The sequence below is a fragment of the Dasypus novemcinctus genome, chromosome 7 (genome assembly GCF_030445035.2).
Source record: "Dasypus novemcinctus isolate mDasNov1 chromosome 7, mDasNov1.1.hap2, whole genome shotgun sequence".
NCBI classification, from domain to species: Eukaryota; Metazoa; Chordata; class Mammalia; order Cingulata; family Dasypodidae; genus Dasypus; species Dasypus novemcinctus.
The window spans coordinates 834,030-852,721 of NC_080679.1; the positions used below are offsets into that span (position 1 = coordinate 834,030).

Genomic DNA, 18,692 nt, shown 5'->3' on the forward strand with positions numbered 1-18,692 from the left:
AGTGAAGCAGCACTCTGCTGGGAGTACAAAGTGTTCTATTAAGTTCAAAGAAATCACCAAGTTTCCTAACTGTAAATAAGAAAATTAAGGGTTGTAGTGGTCTCAGATTCTTAACCCACGAGCCAAAGCCAGCAAAGCCAAGAAGGCGATGAAGGATTCTCAAGAGGCAGCCACAGCGGCCCCCCTCCATCAGGAGGCAACAGCATGCATCAGCCAGGGTGGACCCTCGGGGAGCCCACACTCCAGTCCCCTCAGCAACCCAGCACCCAGGCGCGGTGGGCTGCCCTCCGGTTGCGCCCAGTGCACGCACCTGATAGCACACCTCCCTCGCTCGGGCTGCACAGTGACCGCCTCAGGTGGCGGGATGCCCCCAGAACAGGCGCACTGAGGAGTCCACGCCTCACGTCTTGAGACCTGGCAGTGCGGTGCAGTGGGCGAGAGCCAGACCCTGGACCAGGAAGTCAGCCCCCACCAGCCAGCCAGGGGTCTTCCTTCAGCCGCTAACCGTTCCGTGCCTCGGTTTTCTCCCTGGCAAAATGGGAGTAGTTGTACTTTCCTCACAGGACCGTTGTGAGGGCGAAGAGCGGGACCGTGTGAACGGCTTTGACTCGCGCAGGCACACGGTGAGCTGTCAAGGCCAGCAGCTCTGTCACCAAAGCGGGTGCAGCACTAGTGACAAAGATTGGTGGGGCCACACTTTAACCCAAGGTGCTTGCACACGCAGCAGGAAGTCGAACCAAGCACGAGCGTGACTTGACTGAACTCAATCCAGCCCAGCATGTCCCCAGCAGGAAGAACGCCTGCACTGGGAGGACAGAGGCCCCGGCCGCCGACCTCCGCTCAGGCGCAGCTCAGGCTTCCTCAAGCTTTCCCAAGGCAGCGAGAGGAGACGGGGAGCCTTTGTAGCCTTCCCAGGCCTCGGCCTCGTGGGCTCGCCGGGGAGCCCTACACCGAGGAGAAGGCTGCGGGAGGAAACACCAGGCAGGACGTCCCTGTGCAGCTCAGTGGCCTGGTGCCCCCGCAGCACCGGCTACAGGGGAGGCTCTGAACGGCTGTGGTGCCATCACCGGCGCACACGGAGGCACGCCAGCGCGAGGCAGACCTTACCTCCTCACAGGAAGGAGCAGTCCTCCAAGCGTCACCCACCTCTACCACTCACCCTTCTGATTTCTAATTAGAGCCGGTTTGGCAACAGAGCCCACAACTCCGGCCGCATGACGGACACCTTCACGTCTCGGTCTTCTCACCCGTGAAACGGGGGCACAGGCACGACTCGCTGAGCAGGGGTGAGCGCAGGGCCACGGCGAGGCTCCAGCAGACACTGGTGAGCACTCCTCGTTTTCCTATTAGTTCACACTTCACTGTTCATAAGATGAAACTAGGGCCCCTTCCCCAAGCACGGCTTTATTTTAGTATCAAAATCAGTTTAGCTGAAACACGTATCAATACTTCTACTTGATTCAATTACAGAGCGCCAGTTCAGAACAACGCGCACGCCCCGCGTTTCAGCAGGGAAAGGAGAGCTGCCGTGCTCCACCGGGCAGCGCGCTCTGGGCTTTCCCCACAGCCCTCGGCATCACCTCATCACCTGCACACAGGTCTCGTGCCTTCTGTGACGCGGTCCATGCTGCTCCTGAACTGAAGGAGCCATGCCTTGAGAGGAAGGCCGGACCCCAGACCCCGGGCAGGGCGGGCGCGGGCAGAATCTCCACCCTAGCAACAACTCAACCGCTTGGCCCCACAGGCCCTAGACCCTTGGTCTTCTTCACATGCTTTTCTCATCCCTCATCACAACCAGAAAAGGAAGGAGAAGGCACTTTAATAAGGTGGTCCATCCACCAGGAAAACTCATTTTCAAATAGTATTCAGCTGATAGGTAGAAACACAAGGAATTGTGGTCAATGAATTCAGCCAACATCTCTTCACCAACCACACTTCACTCAACCTGGGAGGACCACATAAAATACACACCAATAGGTTTCTTTTAAACATTATTATAGTGAACCTCTTGCAAAGACATTTTCTTATAACACTTAATATTTATTGAAAGATGATGTTTTACAAATAAACTCAACAGGTGGGTTTTCTCCCCTTCTTTTAGAAACCTATATGTTTAGGATAATATATTTGTATGAGTTTATACATATTTTATACATATTTTATATGAAAACACTGGTAGTTCAGTTCTGAATGGAAAAAAATAAAAAGAACCTGGAAGTGTAGCTACATTAGGAAGCACCGCTTAGGGCGCACACTGGAGAGAATGTCCACAGCAGCCCTGGGGCCACAAGGAGAGACCCGTCTCAATTCATGGACATCTTATGCTAACAAGAATGGATCTGTGCTGCATACAAACTCCACAGAACTGAAATCCTTATAGTACAGGAATGTGCTATTATTAGTTCAATAATCAAGTACCCCTTCTTGATTGCCAGACACTGCAGGGAGCCCCAGAGATGCAAGCGTAAGATGCAGGCTCTGTCCTCATGGAATGGACAGTGTGCAAAGAAGCGCTGCATGTGCCAGTTCTCTGAACTGTGAGGGTATTTGTAAGGACAGTGCTGGGGCCGGAGCTCCAGGCTCACCCCCTGGCCTCTCCTGAGCCGTGCGGTGTTGGTAAGAGCAGTGCTGGCGCTGGTGGCGCTCCAGGCTGGTGGTCCCAGGCTCACTTCCTGGCCTCTGCTCTTCCAACCTACACTCAGACCCTGGGTCCCCTCATCCAGTGTGGCCTCTCACACACTTAGATCTCTGGTCCAGGCCCATCTCTGCTCCAGACACTCACACGGCAACAGAGATTTCCAGTAGGCATTTCACGCTTAACACAGACAAATTCAAACTCTTGATAGGCCCCCACAAAGTAATAGGAGCCCTCGCCCTCAAATCCACCTCCGCTTAGATTTTTTTTTCAGCTCAGACCAAAAACCCTGGAGCCATCTCTAACTCCACCCTCTCTTTCCTGCTTCATACTTCCAATCAGTAAACAAATCCTTTTGTCTCTACCTAAAACACTCCCAGAACTTGAACCTCCTCTCCCCACTGACCCAAGCCTCCATCACCTCTGCCTGCTGACTACAGCAGCCTCCCAGGTCTCCTTGCTTCTGCCCTTGCCCCTCTTCGGTGCATTCTCAACCGAGCAGCCAGAGGGAGTTCCTCAAGCCTAAGTCTGATCCTGTTACTCCTCTGAAAACCTTCGGAGGGACACCACCTCACTCAAGCCCTCCCGACCAGACCAGGCCTCAGCTCCCGAGGAGCACGATGAACTTGCGCTTCCCAACACCCCTGCTCGACTCCCGGGCTGCAGGGGCCTGCTCCTCACTCCCACAGCGGCCACTTTCCCTTCTTCCTGCACTGCTTTTGGGTCTTGGTCAACTCACCTTTGCAGGGAGACCTTTCCCAGACACTCTGGCTATAACTTCACCCGCCCTCTGCTTGGAACATATCCCTCTCCCACACGATCCACATCGTACTTCTTTGCCTTGCTTCTTTCTTGGTCTCACATAACAGAATGTCATCTCCAGGGGGCAGGGGTTTTATCTATTTTGCTCTTTTCCCTACCCCAGGGTCTAAACCTGTCTGACATGTACCTGGCACTCAAAAAATGCAGATTATAGAATGAATGACTCTTTTAAAAAACCCACTAATTATATCACATTTAATCAAGGCAGAGAATCTGTAAGGACTCCAGGGAGTGGGGGAAGATTGGACCATTACTCATCCCTCAAAAGGATGTGCAGCATGAGGGCAGAAGAAAAAGCCCAAGACACGCTTGCATCAGCATGAGCAGAGGCCCGCACTGTTTCTACAGTTTCCTACCATGATTCCACAGGTAGCAGCCCAGAGGGTCTCCTCCCATTATCATCACGATTACACACTTGTATTCCAAACTTGAACCTAACGATTTTCACGTTTAATATGACTATAACGGAATTGTTTTCCACGTTAGCCAAGGCTCTCATATGAAAAGTCTTAGGTATCCAAACAATAATACCTAATAAGAAAGTGGTTTAGTAAATGATTCTATACTCCCCCTCTCCCCCACACACAAACACATACAACAATTTCTGATACTAATTTTTTTTAAATGAGCTTCTCAAACTTCCTTGGGATTCAGGGCTCCTGTTTCCTACTGACATCTTACATATTTAGGTCACAAGCTTCCAAAATCATTGAAATAAAATTGGCTGTACACATGCATTGCCCTTCCCAAACTAAGTTACTAGTAAATGTATGTTGCAGCCGCCAGGAAAAGAAAAACAAAGCAAGAGTGATGCCAAAGAGGATGACAGATAGAATTCAGCCAAAGGAAAGACTGCCGTGACAGATGAGGGGATGGATACTTGGGGAAAAGCAAGGCAGTGCTTATGAGAAACTAAAGAACTAAGACTTCAGTGGGATGAAGAAGGGGGAAAAAGCCTGTATAAATGCTTTCTGGGCTACTGGGTAAAAAAAAAATAGACCTAGTACAGACTTAATTTTTGCTAGCAAGGTATTTTGGAGATTTAAGTACTGCCCCCTATTGAGGGGAAGCATGACAGAATAAGCAAAAAACACCAACACCCCATCCCCACCTATATTAGGACCGCAAGGGATTAAGATACGACAGATTCACTGTTTCTCTTTTCATCAACAAAAGAAGTCCGGAGAGTCTATTGGTTACTGACCACCCCGCCCCCCCCGCCCCAAAAAAGAAGAAGAAGAAAAAGAAACAAGTAAAAAAGATGGGCCGCGATTGTTAGAATACTAACTTTATTGTTAAAGAGCTTCCACTTCTTAAGCCTTTGCTGGGGAGAGGACAAAAGCTTGCAGCGACCCTGGTTTCCAGAAGCGGGTGGCCGCGGCGCTTCGCCCGGGCTCTGCCCCAGCGCGGCCGGCACCGCCTCACGCCGCTCCCTCGCGTCCCCGCTCCCTGCTGTCATTTCTCGCCCTTTCCAGCCCTTGGTCTATGCAGTCTGAAACCTCGAGAGGACTCAACTCATGAACTTAGCAAGAACTCCCCGCAGGACTGGAAACGAAACGAGCAGCTCAGACCTGACAGACGGCGCAGAGCGCGCGGGGGCGCGCCGCCGACCTCCACGCCCTCCGCGCCGCCTCGTCCCCCGAGGCCGCCGCGCCCCGCGCCCCCGCCGCGCCCCGCGCCCCCGCCGCGGCCGCCGGAGCCCAGGCCGCGCAGGGCGTGCCCCCCGAGGGGCGGCCTCGGCCCCGGGCAGCGGCGGCCTCCGAGGCGAGGCCGAGAGGCTGGGCTCGCGCTTTCGGGGAAGACGAGCGCCGGCGCCCGGGAAGCTCCTCACCTGCGTCCATCTTTCCTCTCCGGCCGCCTACTGACCCGCGGCGGCGTCGCTCCGACGGGCCCTCAGCGCGACGCGGCGACGGGCACGGCAGGGGCCAATCGGAAGCGGCGCGCGGGCGGCGACGCGCGCGGCGGGGGCGGGGCCGCGGCGGACGGCGCCATCTTGGGGTACGGCGCGGGCGGCGCAGCCCAGCGCCTGTCGCGCGCCCGCCGAGCGCCACGCGGAGCGGCGCCTGGGCCGGCCGCGCGGGGCGGCGGGGCGGCGGGGCGGCGGGGCGGGGCGGCCGCGCGCGGGCGGCCGGAGCCGCCTCCAGCTTCCGCGAAGGCTCCGCGCGCGGCGCCGCGGCCCGCGGAGGCCCCCGAGGCCGGGCGGCGAGGCTGGAGCGGGCGCGCGGCTGGGCCCGCGGGGCCATCTTGCCGTACGGACGAGCCGCGGGCGCGCCCATGTCGCCGTACGGAGCCCGGGCCGGGGGGCGGCTCCCTCGCCCGCCCCCTCCCCCGACGCCGCCCGGCGCGCGGCCGCCTCTCGGTCCCCGAGACCCGCCGGGGCGCCGGGGGCCGCGGGCGCGGCGCGGACGGGCCGGCGGGGCGCGCGAGGCCGCGGCCGCCCGCGCCATCTTGCCGTACGGCGGAGGAAGCGGGCCCGGCGCTCCACGTCCCCGCCGAGGCGCCGCGCGCCCTCCCTCAGGGCGGTCCGCGGCCGGGCGCTGCGCGGCGAGGCGAGGGCCGGGCGGCGGGCGGCGGCCCGGGCGCCCGAGATGGTGATCTGCTGCGCGGCCGTGAACTGCTCCAACCGGCAGGGCAAAGGGGAGAAGCGCGCCGTCTCCTTCCACAGGTAGCCGGCCACGCCCCCGCGGGGAAACTGAGGCCCGCAGGCCGCGCGGCCCGCCGGGGGCACTTTGTCCGGGCCTCGCGCCGCGCGCGGGGGCCTCGCGGCGCGGGGCGGGGGCCGCGCGTGACCTTGGCCGGCGCCGCGCGCTCCCCGGGCGGCGTGTGCGGGCCGCGCGGCTCCTCGGGCGCGATCGTCCTCCACGCGTCCGCGGCCGGCCCGCTCTCCTCCTCGGCTTCTGCCGTCGGGGAAGCGCCTGAGCCCGCGTAACTTCTCCTTCCCGAGTCGGCACGCCCCCCGGGGCCCCGGGGCGCGAGGGCCCCCGCAGGCCCAGGCCGCGGGGCGGAGCGGGCGAGCGGGCCCCGCACCTGGCCCGAGGTGAGTCCTGCGCCGCCCGCGCGGGCGCGCGGGCCTGGGGAGGCTCGCCCTGCGGGGGCTCGCCCTGCGGGGTCTGGGCAGCGGCTCCTGCCGAGCGGCCCTCCGGGGGCTCACGGCACGGGGTGGCGGCGCGAGGGGGGTGCCGGGTCCCCAGAGCGCCGGCCCCACGCCTGGCTCCCCCAGCAGCGCTGCGCGAATTCAGGTCGCGTTAAACGAGTCCTTTGCTCCAGGCGAACACCCTGGAGGGACCAGAACAGTTAACTGAAGGGACTCATAAAAACCGCCTTACAGGTGTTTTTGTTTTATACCCCACCGGTGTTTTAAAGATCCTCAATGTATGTGTAGTTTATGGTCTTGACCTTGGTGGTTATTAAAAGTTAACAAGAGTTTGCTTGTTTTCAGTTGTTACAGTTTATCAGAAGAACTGGTAATATTCGGTTACTTTAGAGGTCATCCATCCTCTTTTCTCGGAAGTTTCTTTCAGAGCCTGTGTCCAAAAATTCAGTTACTGTTTTTGAAAAACAGGTAGAGCACTGGAAAGACGGCTGGTTTTTGCCATTCATAATTGTGTATCGAGGCAGAGAACCCTGGGATGGGGAGGTCGGTGGGGAAAATTAGCTCATAGAGCAGTGCCCAGTGTCTTCTTGGCACTGAGGAAGGAAATTAGAAGGGCATGTGTTTTAGAACTTCCGGTGCTGAGGCTGGTGCCGGCCCTGGCCCACCCTGGCCTCAGGTAATTAGATGACCCCACGTGGAGCACATAGCCACTCCTGAATGAGGGTCCCTCCTCATCTGCTTACTTTTGTCCAATACTTTCTAAATATAGGTCCTGCCCTGTTGAGAAGTGATTGTTGGGCATCTTGTTCAGGAAGGAGGGGCTTTACTCCTAGCAGTGGCAGTCCAGTCGGAACACAGAGCTACCGCTTCCAGGCCTGACCTCCTCGTGGTGGTCTCCACATGGTCAGATGCCTGGGCCTCAACTGGAGCGGCATGTGGGCCACTCGCATAGCCTCTTGCTTCCATCTTTGCCAGCCGGCACCCTTCTTGGCTTCCAAGTAGGAGAGAGCCCCCCCACCCATCTGTTTGCTCCAGTTTTCCTTCTTTTAGCACCAAAAGTCCTGCATCCCAGGCACACAGGGAGACTACTTCCTAGGCCTCAGTGCTGCCCCTCTCCTTCTCTGCTAGCACTCCTTGTGCCCACAGGGCATTTGCATATCCTTCGGAAGGAGGAGCAGGTCACCTTCTTCCCTTACCTGCCCCACAGACTGCAAGCACCCAAAGGCCAGGTGGTGGGTTTCTTTATCTTTCTATCACCAGAAATATATTGCAAGTAGATGGTGGTCCTTAAATCTTTATTCAGGTATTTTTAAAATGGGTCAGTACAGGTTTGGGTGCTTGCAAAATAACTTGCTTTGCTCCTACAGTTAATAATTTGGGGGGGAACATTAAATTAATTTTTTTCTGATTGTCATTTGCCCTGCAGGTTCCCCCTGAAGGACTCAAAGCGTCTGATCCAGTGGTTAAAAGCTGTTCAGAGGGATAACTGGACCCCCACTAAATATTCTTTCTTGTGTAGTGAACACTTCACCAAAGACAGCTTCTCCAAGAGGCTGGAGGACCAGCACCGCCTCCTCAAGCCCACAGCCGTGCCCTCCATCTTCCACCTGGCTGAGAAGAAGAGGGGGGCTGCTGGGCGGGGCCGCACCAGGAGAAGGGAGGCCGGCACCACCACAGAGAGTGTGAGGGGACATGCAGCTGGAGTGGACGATAAAGCAAGCTCATCATCGTCTGCAAATGAAAAATCAGCGGGCAAACCAGAGTCCAGAAAGCTGAAGCGAGCCGCTCAGCAGGGCGAAGCCACACCCAGAGCTGTCCAAGGAGCCTTTAGTCAAGTCGAGGCTGAGCAGTCTTTGGAAAGAACTTCAGAAGAGAGTCTGGCCATCCCAAAGGCAGGCAGCCAGGGAGAAGCCAACATGTCTGCCATAGACGTTGGCGATGGAAATACCACCTCCGCTGAGGTTGGTGTGGTAGATAAGAGCGGCATTTCTATGGACGACTTTACCCCCCCAGGGTCTGGGGCATGCAAATTCATCGGCTCGCTTCACTCTTATAGTTTCTCCTCCAGGCACACGCGCGAGAGGCCGTCTGTCCCACGAGAGCAGATGGACAGAAAGAGGCTGAAGAGAGATGAGGAGCCCAGCTGCAGTGGGGGCAGTCTGGGGCCCGAGAAGGGCCTGGCCCAGAACCCCCCGAGCTCATCCCTCACTGCCACGCCTCAAAAGCCTTCCCAAGGCCCCTCCGCTCCTCCCACAGACGTCACCCCCAAGCCAGCCACGGAGGCCGTGCAGAGTGAGCACAGTGACGCCAGCCCCATGTCCATCAACGAGGTCATCCTGTCGGCCTCCGGCGCCTGCAGGCTCATCGACTCGCTGCACTCCTACTGCTTCTCCTCACGGCACAGCAAGAGCCAAGTGTGCTGCCTGCGGGAGCAGGTGGAGAAAAAGAACGGAGAGCTGAAGACTCTGCGGCAGCGGGTCAGCCGCTCCGACAGCCAAGTGAGGAAGCTGCGGGAGAAGCTGGATGAGCTGAAGCGAATGAGCATCCCCTACCTGAACGGCCTGCTGCCCCCCAGCTGCGGTCAGTACCCAGGGCGCCCACACGGGCACCTCCCTCCCTCTTCCTTACGAGGTGGCCGGCATCCCCTGAGCACTTCCCACGGGCAGCACATGCTCTGTGCAGGGCTGCTGCAATCTGGGCAGAAGCCCTGGCAGTCTGTGCCCCCAGGGGCAGGCGCCGAGGGTAGGGAGCTTAGGAATTGGCCTACGGAACTTGCCCACAGTCCTTAGGGGGGGGATATGTTTGGGGGGGGGTGCAGTGATTTAGCAGATGACAGGAGGCATTTCAGGTCAGTTGGGCAAGTCTGAACTATTCCATAAATGGTGCCTGCACAGTTGGTTTGCCATTTGGAAGGGGGAAAGTTAGCATCCACTGCAGCCTAATGCAAGAGTTAATTCCAAATGAATTAGGGATCTAAATGCAAAACAAAATAAGCAGAAACAGTAAAGTATTAGGGGAAAAAAGTAGGAAAATGTTATAACCATAGGGTGGTTCCTTCTATTCATGATTTGATGAATGTCCCCAAAGTTAAATCATTTTGAGCACTAATTATTTTTCAAGCATTTTAAATATCTGAATATGCAGAATACATTCTCTTGTGAAAAGCAAAACACAGAAATGTGTACGACGAGAAGTTAAAAGTTCCCATTTCTTACCCACTCTCCAAGTTTTTTTCCTTGTTGCTCTTAAACTTTTGGCATGTAATCTTTTAGATTATTTTCTATGCTTTTTACCTGTACGGATATAAGATTAACTCTGTATTTTTTTCTTGTCTTTTTTTTATAAAGATACATGGATCACAAGATTGACTGTATTTTTATATGCTTTTTGGCTGTGTTCCTACTTTCCCCCTATTTTAATGGTTGAGGGCCTTTTTAAAACTGGTTCTGGGTAGTCTTCATATACTGAGAATACCAGCTCCCAGCCTCTTTAATACACAAACACAGATAACACTAAAACGTTTTCCTGCAGTAGCCTCTCGAGGGCTTTGCAGGACCTCCTGGACCTGTAGGGCCCCGACCATTAGCACAGCCCCTGGCAAAACACCCGCCCCCCAGGCCGGGATCACTCCTGGGGAGGAAAGTGCTGCCCATCAAGTTACAGCCTATACTTGCTTCCAGTTTTAGAGCTGCTTTCGAGCTTCTCAAGCCTGGTGTTTTGGAGTGCCTTTTTCTGTTCCTCTTGGTCAGAATGGGAAAAGTCGTTGGTGTTACAGGCCTTCCCAAAACACCAGCTCTTCCCTCTTGATCAAGTCTGTGTTTTCTGCTTCTATTTTATCAGTTTTCACTTCTACTTTCTATGGTGTTATTTTGTTCTTGCTCTGGACTCCAGACGTCATTTGTTTTTGTTGTGTTTTTTTTACAGTTTCTGTTTTATTTTCCTGCAGTAAGGCTCTCTCTACCTTCTCTGTCGCTTTGGCCACGCTCCGGGACTTGCCTGCTGCCACCGATTGCTGGCCATTCCTAAATAGTTTGTAATTGCAGTTTTGTTTCCTTTTTAAACCCAAGTGTTATTTAGAAGGGCATTGACAAGCTTCCAAGTGGATGGATTGGGGTAGAGGAGCTATAATTCTTCTTAAATTTTATTGCATTAGGGTCCAATTATATAGTCTCTCAAAGACTTCTGTTTTGGAATCTTTTGAGATTTCATTGTAGCTTAATATAGTCAGTTTCTGTGAACATTCTTGTTTGAAAATAATGTATCATCTCCAGTGGATGGTTACTTTGTTCTCCACCATAGGTGCGGCAGGGCTCTTGCTTATTTGTGTTAGTCAGGAGATCAGTTCCTTTACTTGCTCTGTTCTCTTGATCTACTGATTTCAAAGAAAGGTCCCGCATTTGTCCATTTCTTACCTGTCTGTCCATTTTTACTGTTACATTTTAAGACCAGGTTGTTGATGCTGCCATGGTTTCCTGGGCTGCTGTAACAAAGTAGCATGACTGGGTGGCCTCCCACAGCGGAGCTTGACACAGAATCCAGAGGGAGGGCCCTCCTCGCCCTTCCTGGTCTGCTGTGGCCAGCAGCACTCCAGTCCAACCTCTGCCCAGTCGTCACTTCACGCTCTACCTTCTGTCTGTGTCCAGTTCTCTTCTTGCAGGACACCAGACATCCTGGACTGGGACCTAATCCACCTTGGCCTCTTCTTAACCAGAAACATCTTCAAAGACCCTATTTCTAAAATAAAATCACCTTCACAGTTAGGAATTAGGAGGTGGGACTTGAACTTGTTTTGGGGGGGTGGAGGAGAGGTCACAACTCAGCCTGTAACAGATGTGTAAATGTTCCTGATAGTTACCAACAAGGAATGGCTATTTTCGTCCTGTTTAAAGTCTTAATTTTTTATCTCTTTATTTTCAGCCTTTTCATGTGACTTTATTTTATGGCTATACTTCAACTTAATTTGAGAGTCTTTTATCTTTTTATAGAGTACCTGATCCATTTACTTTTGTGATTATTGACAGTTGGAATTTGTGCCTGCCTTTTTTTTTTTTTTAAAGATTTATTTATTTATTTAATTCCACCACCCCCCTCCCCCGGTTGTCTGTTCTGTGTCTGTTTGCTGCGTCTTGTTTCTCTGTCTGCTTCTGTTGTCATCAGCCGCACCGGAAGTGTGGGCGCCATTCCTGGGCAGGCTGCACTTTCTTTCGCGCTGGGCGGCTCTCCTTATGGGTGCACTCCTTGTGCGTGGGGCTCCCCTACACGGGGACACCCCTGCGTGGCAGGGCACTCCTGGCACGCATCAGCACTGCACATGGGCCAGCTCCACACGGGTCAAGGAGGCCCGGGGCTTGAACCGCGGACCTCCCATGTGGTAGGCGGACGCCCTAACTACTGGGCCAAGTCCGTTTCCCTGTGCCTGCCATTTTATGTCATTTTTTGGTTAGGCTTTCTCCGTTTCCTTTTCTGTTCTAGTGGGCATCTTTCAGGGTTTTGAAGGGAGCGCTAGGTAAGTCTTTGTGTCACTGTTTGGAGTGCCTTGTACCCCTCCGAATTCTTCCCCTGTAGCCCCCGGGTCAGCATCACCTGGGACCTCAGCTCCAACCAGTCCTCACTTTCCCCGTCCAAACAACCATAGTTAGCTACTTTACTGGCTACCTGTTCCTCACTCCCGCTCCCCCCATGGCTCCCTGGTTTCTTTACTTGCTTTGTTTTTGCTTGTTGTTTTGTGCTGGTTGTCTGCTCAATGTTTTTGCTTGTCTGTCTGTTTTTTCTTTAGGAGGTACCAGGAACCAAACCTGGGACCTCCCATGTGGGAGGTCAGTGCTGGAGCCACATCCACTTCTTCATCACTCTTTATTGCAACCAGATTTGTCCTCCTTTTTGGAAATAGTTCATTTTTTTAAAAAAAATTATGTTCCAATAAAATTTTGAGAATGGGTTTGTGGGTAGCTACATTTTCTGGGTCCATTTGTAAGAAAATGACTTTGCACCCCACTCCCCACATTTGTGAGCTGGTTTGGTTGAGAAAAAATTCTGGCTTTAAAACCCTTTCCTGCCAGGACTTTGAGGTGTCATTTATCTTCTGTGTCTCTCTACTGTCTGGTGCCAGTTAGACTTGTCGACAAGCCTCTTCTCCAGAGGCACGTGTGGTTTCCTTTCCGTCCCTGGTGTTTGGGATACCACCTGTGTCCACTGTGGGTCACAGCTATTTCCTCCACTTGTGGGCCCTGTCCAGCTGAGAGCATGTGCTTTGTAGGTCTGGGAAATTTCCTTCTGTTGTTTCCTTGGTTGTTTACTTCTAGGTGTGCTGGGAATTGATGATGGTTTTAGGCAGGGACTGATATGTGCTGCTTCTACCTGGCTGCCCAGCAGGAGCAGCAGGGGGCTGGGGGGCTGGGGGGCAGTGAAGGTGGGGGAAGGGGAAGGGCTTGGCCTGTGTCCTGGCCGTAGGTGCGGTTGGCCTGCTGTTAATTGAGGGCAGTGTTTGGATTACACAGTTCACAGAATTAATACCCTTGCTATTGGGGAAGCTGAGAAGGAAAAGAGCAGCCAAGATCACCTCCTGGATTTGGGCTCGAGGTGCTGGATAGAAGGTGTTACCATCCTCTGCATGGGAGAGACTTGGGCAGGAGCAGGCCAGGCGGTGGGGTGGGGTGGGGTGGGGTGGGGAGTGTGGAGGTAGGGTGTTGCAGCTGGTCAGTGTGCTTAGAGCCGTGGCATTGGGTGAGGCTACCCTGAAAACTGAAGTTTGGGAAGAGCCTGTGACCCTGCCCAGGAGCAGGCTGTGGGCTCAGGAGGCCAGAGGGGGGTCAACTGAGCACTTTCAGAAAGGCCAGGTGGCCCCTGGGACCACACCAGGTTGCTGCTGGCCTCAGCCTCCTGGGAGCAGAGCAGAGGGGATGGGACTGCATCGGAGAGGGTGAAGGAGAGCCGGGCATCGAGGAGTGGGCAGGCGCTGGCCCCTCAGCGTAAGGGGTCTCATTGTGGCGTGGGTGTCAGCCAGCAGGGAACACGGGTCCAAGGAGCTTTCAGGTCTTAAGGAGGGGACAAACGCGCGTGTGCCCCTGCTGCTGGGGCCCTGGTGGAGGAGCTGGGGAAGGATGGTGGCCTGGAGAACGTGGGGGTGGGGGGTGGGCAGGGAGAGTAGGGGTCTGGCGGCAGGGAGGCCTGCAGAGAAAGGGTGCAAGTCACCTTGATCCACGCGAGGGCAGAGGGCAGGGTACAGAGCAGGCCGCTGCCGGCTGTGTGCAGCCAGTCATTGGGGTGAGGCAGGCGGTTTGGGGACTAGGAGAAGGTGTGGAGAGTCCCTGATGGCAGGCGGGGTGCACCGAAGACGGGGTTGTTCAGTCCATTAACTTTAGTCAATCCCTCTGTTTTTGAAAAAGTTCCCTAAACTCAGCCCAGAGGCCTGCAGGTTTAGGACTTCTGAGGTGTAACCCGTGTTGGCCTCAGGAAGTGAGGTGTGTGCTCTTTTTCCCTGCCCGGTAAGTCCTAGACTTTTTAAGTCCTGGGACAGTTCCATCACGCATGCTTTCGCATTCCTGCAAAGCAGCAGGCAGAAAGCCCTGTGTGGCATGGGCTAGTCGGCTCCGCTCCTGGCCCTGAGTTGCCCACCTTTCAAAGGCCATACGTTCTTTTACCTTTCTCTTACTGAGTTACAAGTGTTCTTAATTTAACAAGGGTATTATTTCTGTGAAATGTGTAATTCAAACATTGCCCTCTATTTAATAACTGCTATAAACATGTTTTATCTTCATTCCATTATGATTTTATTATCTATATATAACTCTTGAATTACTTTGGATTTTTAAAAACTTTTTATTGTGGAAATTCTTGAACATATACAAATTAACCAGCGTGGTATAAGGAGCCCTTGTGTACCTGTCACCCAGTTCTATGTTTATCTATATTCTGGTGCTGTTTCACCTTGATCTCTACCCACTGTCCACCTAACTTTGGATTTTTTTTTTTTTAATGAATAGACATTATTTTTAGAGCATTTTCAGGTTTACAGAAAGATTCGGCAGATAGTACAGAGGTCCCGTATGCCCCCCACAACACCCAGTTCCCACTGGTCTTACTGTCACTGTAGTTTTGCCTTTTCCAGAGTGTCGTGTTGCTGGACTCGCACAGCATGTGGCCTCTGCAGCCTGGCTGCATCTACTTGCCACATGCACTGAAGGTTCCTCCATGTCTTTTCATGGCTCCATAGCTCATTCCATTTTATCTCAGAACAATGCGCCATCGTGTGGCTGGACCACAGTTCGGTTATTCATTCACCTCTTTTTTTTTTAACAAATCAATTTTATTGATACATATTAAACATAAATCTAAAATGTACTATCAATGGTATTTGGTAAATTGCATGGTTATGCATTCATCAGTCATTATTAGAGCATTTTCATTATTCCAATAATAATAAAGACAAAACTCATCATTTCTCAGTCTGTCTATGCTGTCCCTGCCGTACAGAGCTACTATTCTGTTTCTCTGTAGTTTCTATTTTGTAAAAACAGTCTTACATATGCAATATTACTGATATTTGTATTTCACATAAGGTTTCACTATATTATACAGTCCCATGTTAAAATTTTTAGCTATTCTTCTAGTAATACATGTGTCCTTAGACTTTCCCTTTCAACCACTGTCATACCCATGTAGTTCTAGTTACCAACACTGTGATGTGCTGTCACCATTTCTATTCATTTCCAAGATGTACAAACAAACTTTTTACCAATTCTATACAGATTAACCTTCAGCCTTCCATTCTCTACCCTCATTCTATTTTCTGGTGATCTATCTTCTCATTATTATTAACTCCATGAATTTACACAACCTATTTGGTTCATAGTAGTGCAGTCACAAGTATTTGTCCTCTTGAGTCTGACTTGCTTCTCAACATAATGTCCTCCAGGTTCATCCATGTCATCATATGCTTTACGACTTCATTTCTTCTTATAGCTGCATAATTTTCCAGTGTGTATATGCACCACAGTTTGTTATATTCCATTCATTGGTTGATGGGCACCTGAGTCATTTCCATTTTTGGCAGTCGTGAATGACACAGCTGTGAACGTCTGTGTACAGATGTCTATTCGTGTCACTGCTGTCAGTTCTTCTGGGTATATACCCAGTAGTGATACTGCTGGGTCACATGACAAATCTATATTCAACTTCTTTAGGAACTGCCAAACAGTCCTCCACAGTGGCTCTACCATTCTGCATTCCTACCAACAGTGAATAAGACTTCCTATCTCTCCACACCCTCTCCAACACTTGTAGTTCTCTGTCTTTTTAATAGTGGTCATTCTGATAGGTATGAAATGATATCTCAGTGTAGCTTTTATTTGCATTTCCCTAATTGCTAGTGATGTTGAACATTTTTTCATGTGTTTTTTTCACCATTTTCTATTTCTTCTTTGGACAAATATCTATTCAGGTATTTTGCCTGGCCCCTCTTTCTTTCTTTCTTCCTTCCTTCCTTCCTTCCTTCCTTCCCTCCTTCCCTCCATTCCCTTCCTTCCCTCCCTTCCCTCCATTCCCTCCCTTCCCTCCATTCCCTCCCTTCTCTCCTTCCCTCCCTTCCCTCCTTCCCTCCCTTCCCTCCTTCCCTCCTTCCCTCCTTCCCTCCTTCCCTCCCTTCCCTCCCTTCCCTCCTTCCCTCCCTTCCCTCCTTCCCTCCTTCCCTCCTTCCCTTCCTTCCCTCCTTCCCTCCTTCCCTTCCTTCCCTTCCTTTCCCTCCCTTCCCTCCTTCCCTTCCTTCCCTCCTTCCCTCCCTTCCCTTCCTTTCTTTTGTTTGTTTTGAGGTACCAGGGCTGGGGATTGGCTTGAACCTGGGATCTCACATTTGGAAAGTCAGTGCTCAACCACTGAGACACATTGGCTCCCCTTTTGCCCATTTTTCAGTTGGGTAGTTTGTCTTCTTATTGTTGAGTTTTAGTATCTCTTTATGTATTATGGATTTTAAACCCTTTTTGGATAGATGATTCCCAAATATTTTCTCCCATTAAGTTGGCTGCCTTTTCACACTTTTGACAGAGTCCTTCAAGGTGCTAAAGTGTTTAACTTTGAGGCGGGCCATTTATCTATTTTTTACTTTTGTTACTTGTGCTTTGAGTGTAAGGTTTAAGAAACTACTGCCTACCACAAGATCTTGAAGATGCTTTCCTACCTTTTCTTCCAGGAGTTTTATGGTTGTTACTTTTATATTTAGGTCCTTGATCTCTTTCGAGTTAGTTTTTGTGTAAGGTGTGAGCTAGGGGTGCTCTTTCTTTCTTTTGGATGTGGATGTCCAGTTCTCCCAGCACCATCTGTTGAATAGACTGTTCTGCCCCAGCTGGAAGGACTTGACGGCTTTGTCAAAAGTCACATCACTTGTATTAGTCAGTCTAAGGGGTGCTGATGCAAAGTGCCAGAACTCTGTTGGCTTTTATAAAGAGTATTTATTTGGCATAGAAGTTTACAGTCACAAAGCCCTAAAAGTACTGTAGGAGGTACTTTCTCAACCAGAGTCATTTGCCGTGTGTTGATGGACGGTGGCAGGTGACTCTGAGGGCTCGGCCTTCCCCTTCCCCTTAAGGCTCCATGGTCCCAGCTTCTGCCCTCAGCTGTAGGCTGGCATGCGGCTGGTCTCTCTCCAGGGCTCTGCTCTCTCCGCAAGGTCAGCTGTGGACTCTCAGGCTCATTTCTCTTCCCGGGGCCTGTGCTGTGTCTGATGAGCTGTCTCTCTTCCTCTGTGCTCTTCTCTGTGTGTTTACTTCCATGTAAGAGTCTGTTTTATTTGCCCACGAAGGGGGTGGGGACTCCACCCTGCAGGCCAGTACCATGTTGTTTTTACCACTGTAGCTAAGTATGTGCTTTAAAGTCAAAGTGTGAGTCCTCTAACTTTATTCCTTTTAAAGACATTTTTGGCTATTTGGGGCTCATTACATTTTGAAATAAAATTTTATTTGGCTTTTCCATTTCTGCAAAAAATGCTGTTGAAATTTTCATTGGGTTTGCATTGAATCTGTAAATAAGTTTAGGTGGAATTGACATCTTAATGATATTTAGTCTTCCAGTCCATGAACACAGAATGTCCTTCCATTTATTTAAGTCTTCTTCAGTTTCTTTCAGCAATGTGTTGTAGTCTTCTGAATACAGGTCCTTTATGTTCTTGGTTAAGTTTATTCTTAAATACTTGATTCTTTTCATCACTATTATAAATGGAATTTTTTTTTTTTAAGATTTGTTTATTTATTTAGCCAGCTCCATGCAGGTCAGGGAGGTCCGGGGTTTGAACCATGAACCTCCCATGTGGTAGACGGATGCCCTAACCACTTGGCCAAGTCCACTTCCCCTAAATGGAATTTTTTTTATGATTTCCTCCTCAGATTGCTCTTCAGTAGTGCATAGAAAGGCTATTGATTTTTGCATATTAATCTTGTTTCCCACCACTTTCCTGAACTCATCAAGTAGTTCTAATAGCTTTTTTGTGGATTTTTCAGGATTTTCTAGTTATTGGATCATATTACCAGTGAATAGTGAAAGTTTTACTTCTCCCTTTCTTTTTTAGGTGCTTTTGATTTCTTTATCTAGCCTAATTCCTCTAGCTAGAACTTCTAGCACAATATTGAATAACAGCACTGTCAGCAGGCATCCTTGTCTTGTTCCTGATCTCAGCAGGAAAGCTTTCAGTCTTTCACCACTGAGTACAATGTTAGCTGTAGGTTTTTCATATATGCACTTTACCATATTGAAAAGGCTTCCTTCTCTTCCTATCTTTTGGAGTGTTTTTATCAAGAAAGCATGCTGGGGAAGCAGATGTGGCTCAGGCAGCTGAACTCCCATCTATCACCTGGGAGGATGCTGGTTCAGTTCCTAGTGCCTCCTAAAGAAGACAGCGAGCTGGCGTGACAGGCAGGCGCAGCGAGCTGACACAACAAGATGACATGAGACACAAGAAGAAAAACATAATAAGAGACAACGAAGCAGGGAACAGGCATCAGAGGTGGCTCAAGCTATTGGGCACCTCCCTCCCATATCTGAGGTCCCAGGTTCAGGTCCAGTGCCTCCTAAAGACACAGCACACAGCAAGCACAAACGAGGGAGTGGGGATAAATAAATAAATGAAAACAAAGCAGTCTGTATTTTGTCAAACAC

At 51.5% G+C, this 18,692-nt stretch overlaps 2 protein-coding genes across 2 annotated transcripts in view; one reads left to right on the plus strand and one right to left on the minus strand.

Annotated features, from left to right (window-relative positions):
- ATG4B (autophagy related 4B cysteine peptidase) overlaps window positions 1–5,368 on the minus strand; it is a 34,378-nt gene extending 29,010 nt beyond the window's left edge. Inside the window, exon 1 of the mRNA XM_058299675.2 lies at window positions 5,289–5,368. Coding sequence (XP_058155658.1) covers window positions 5,289–5,298 — 10 coding nt within the window. The 5' untranslated portion in view covers window positions 5,299–5,368. The remainder of the gene's footprint in view (window positions 1–5,288) is intronic.
- A 598-nt stretch (window positions 5,369–5,966) lies between these two features.
- Window positions 5,967–18,692, plus strand: part of THAP4 (THAP domain containing 4) — a 64,577-nt gene continuing 51,851 nt past the window's right edge. Inside the window, exons 1-2 of the mRNA XM_058299678.2 lie at window positions 5,967–6,122; window positions 7,978–9,131. Coding sequence (XP_058155661.1) covers window positions 6,046–6,122; window positions 7,978–9,131 — 1,231 coding nt within the window. The 5' untranslated portion in view covers window positions 5,967–6,045. The remainder of the gene's footprint in view (window positions 6,123–7,977; window positions 9,132–18,692) is intronic.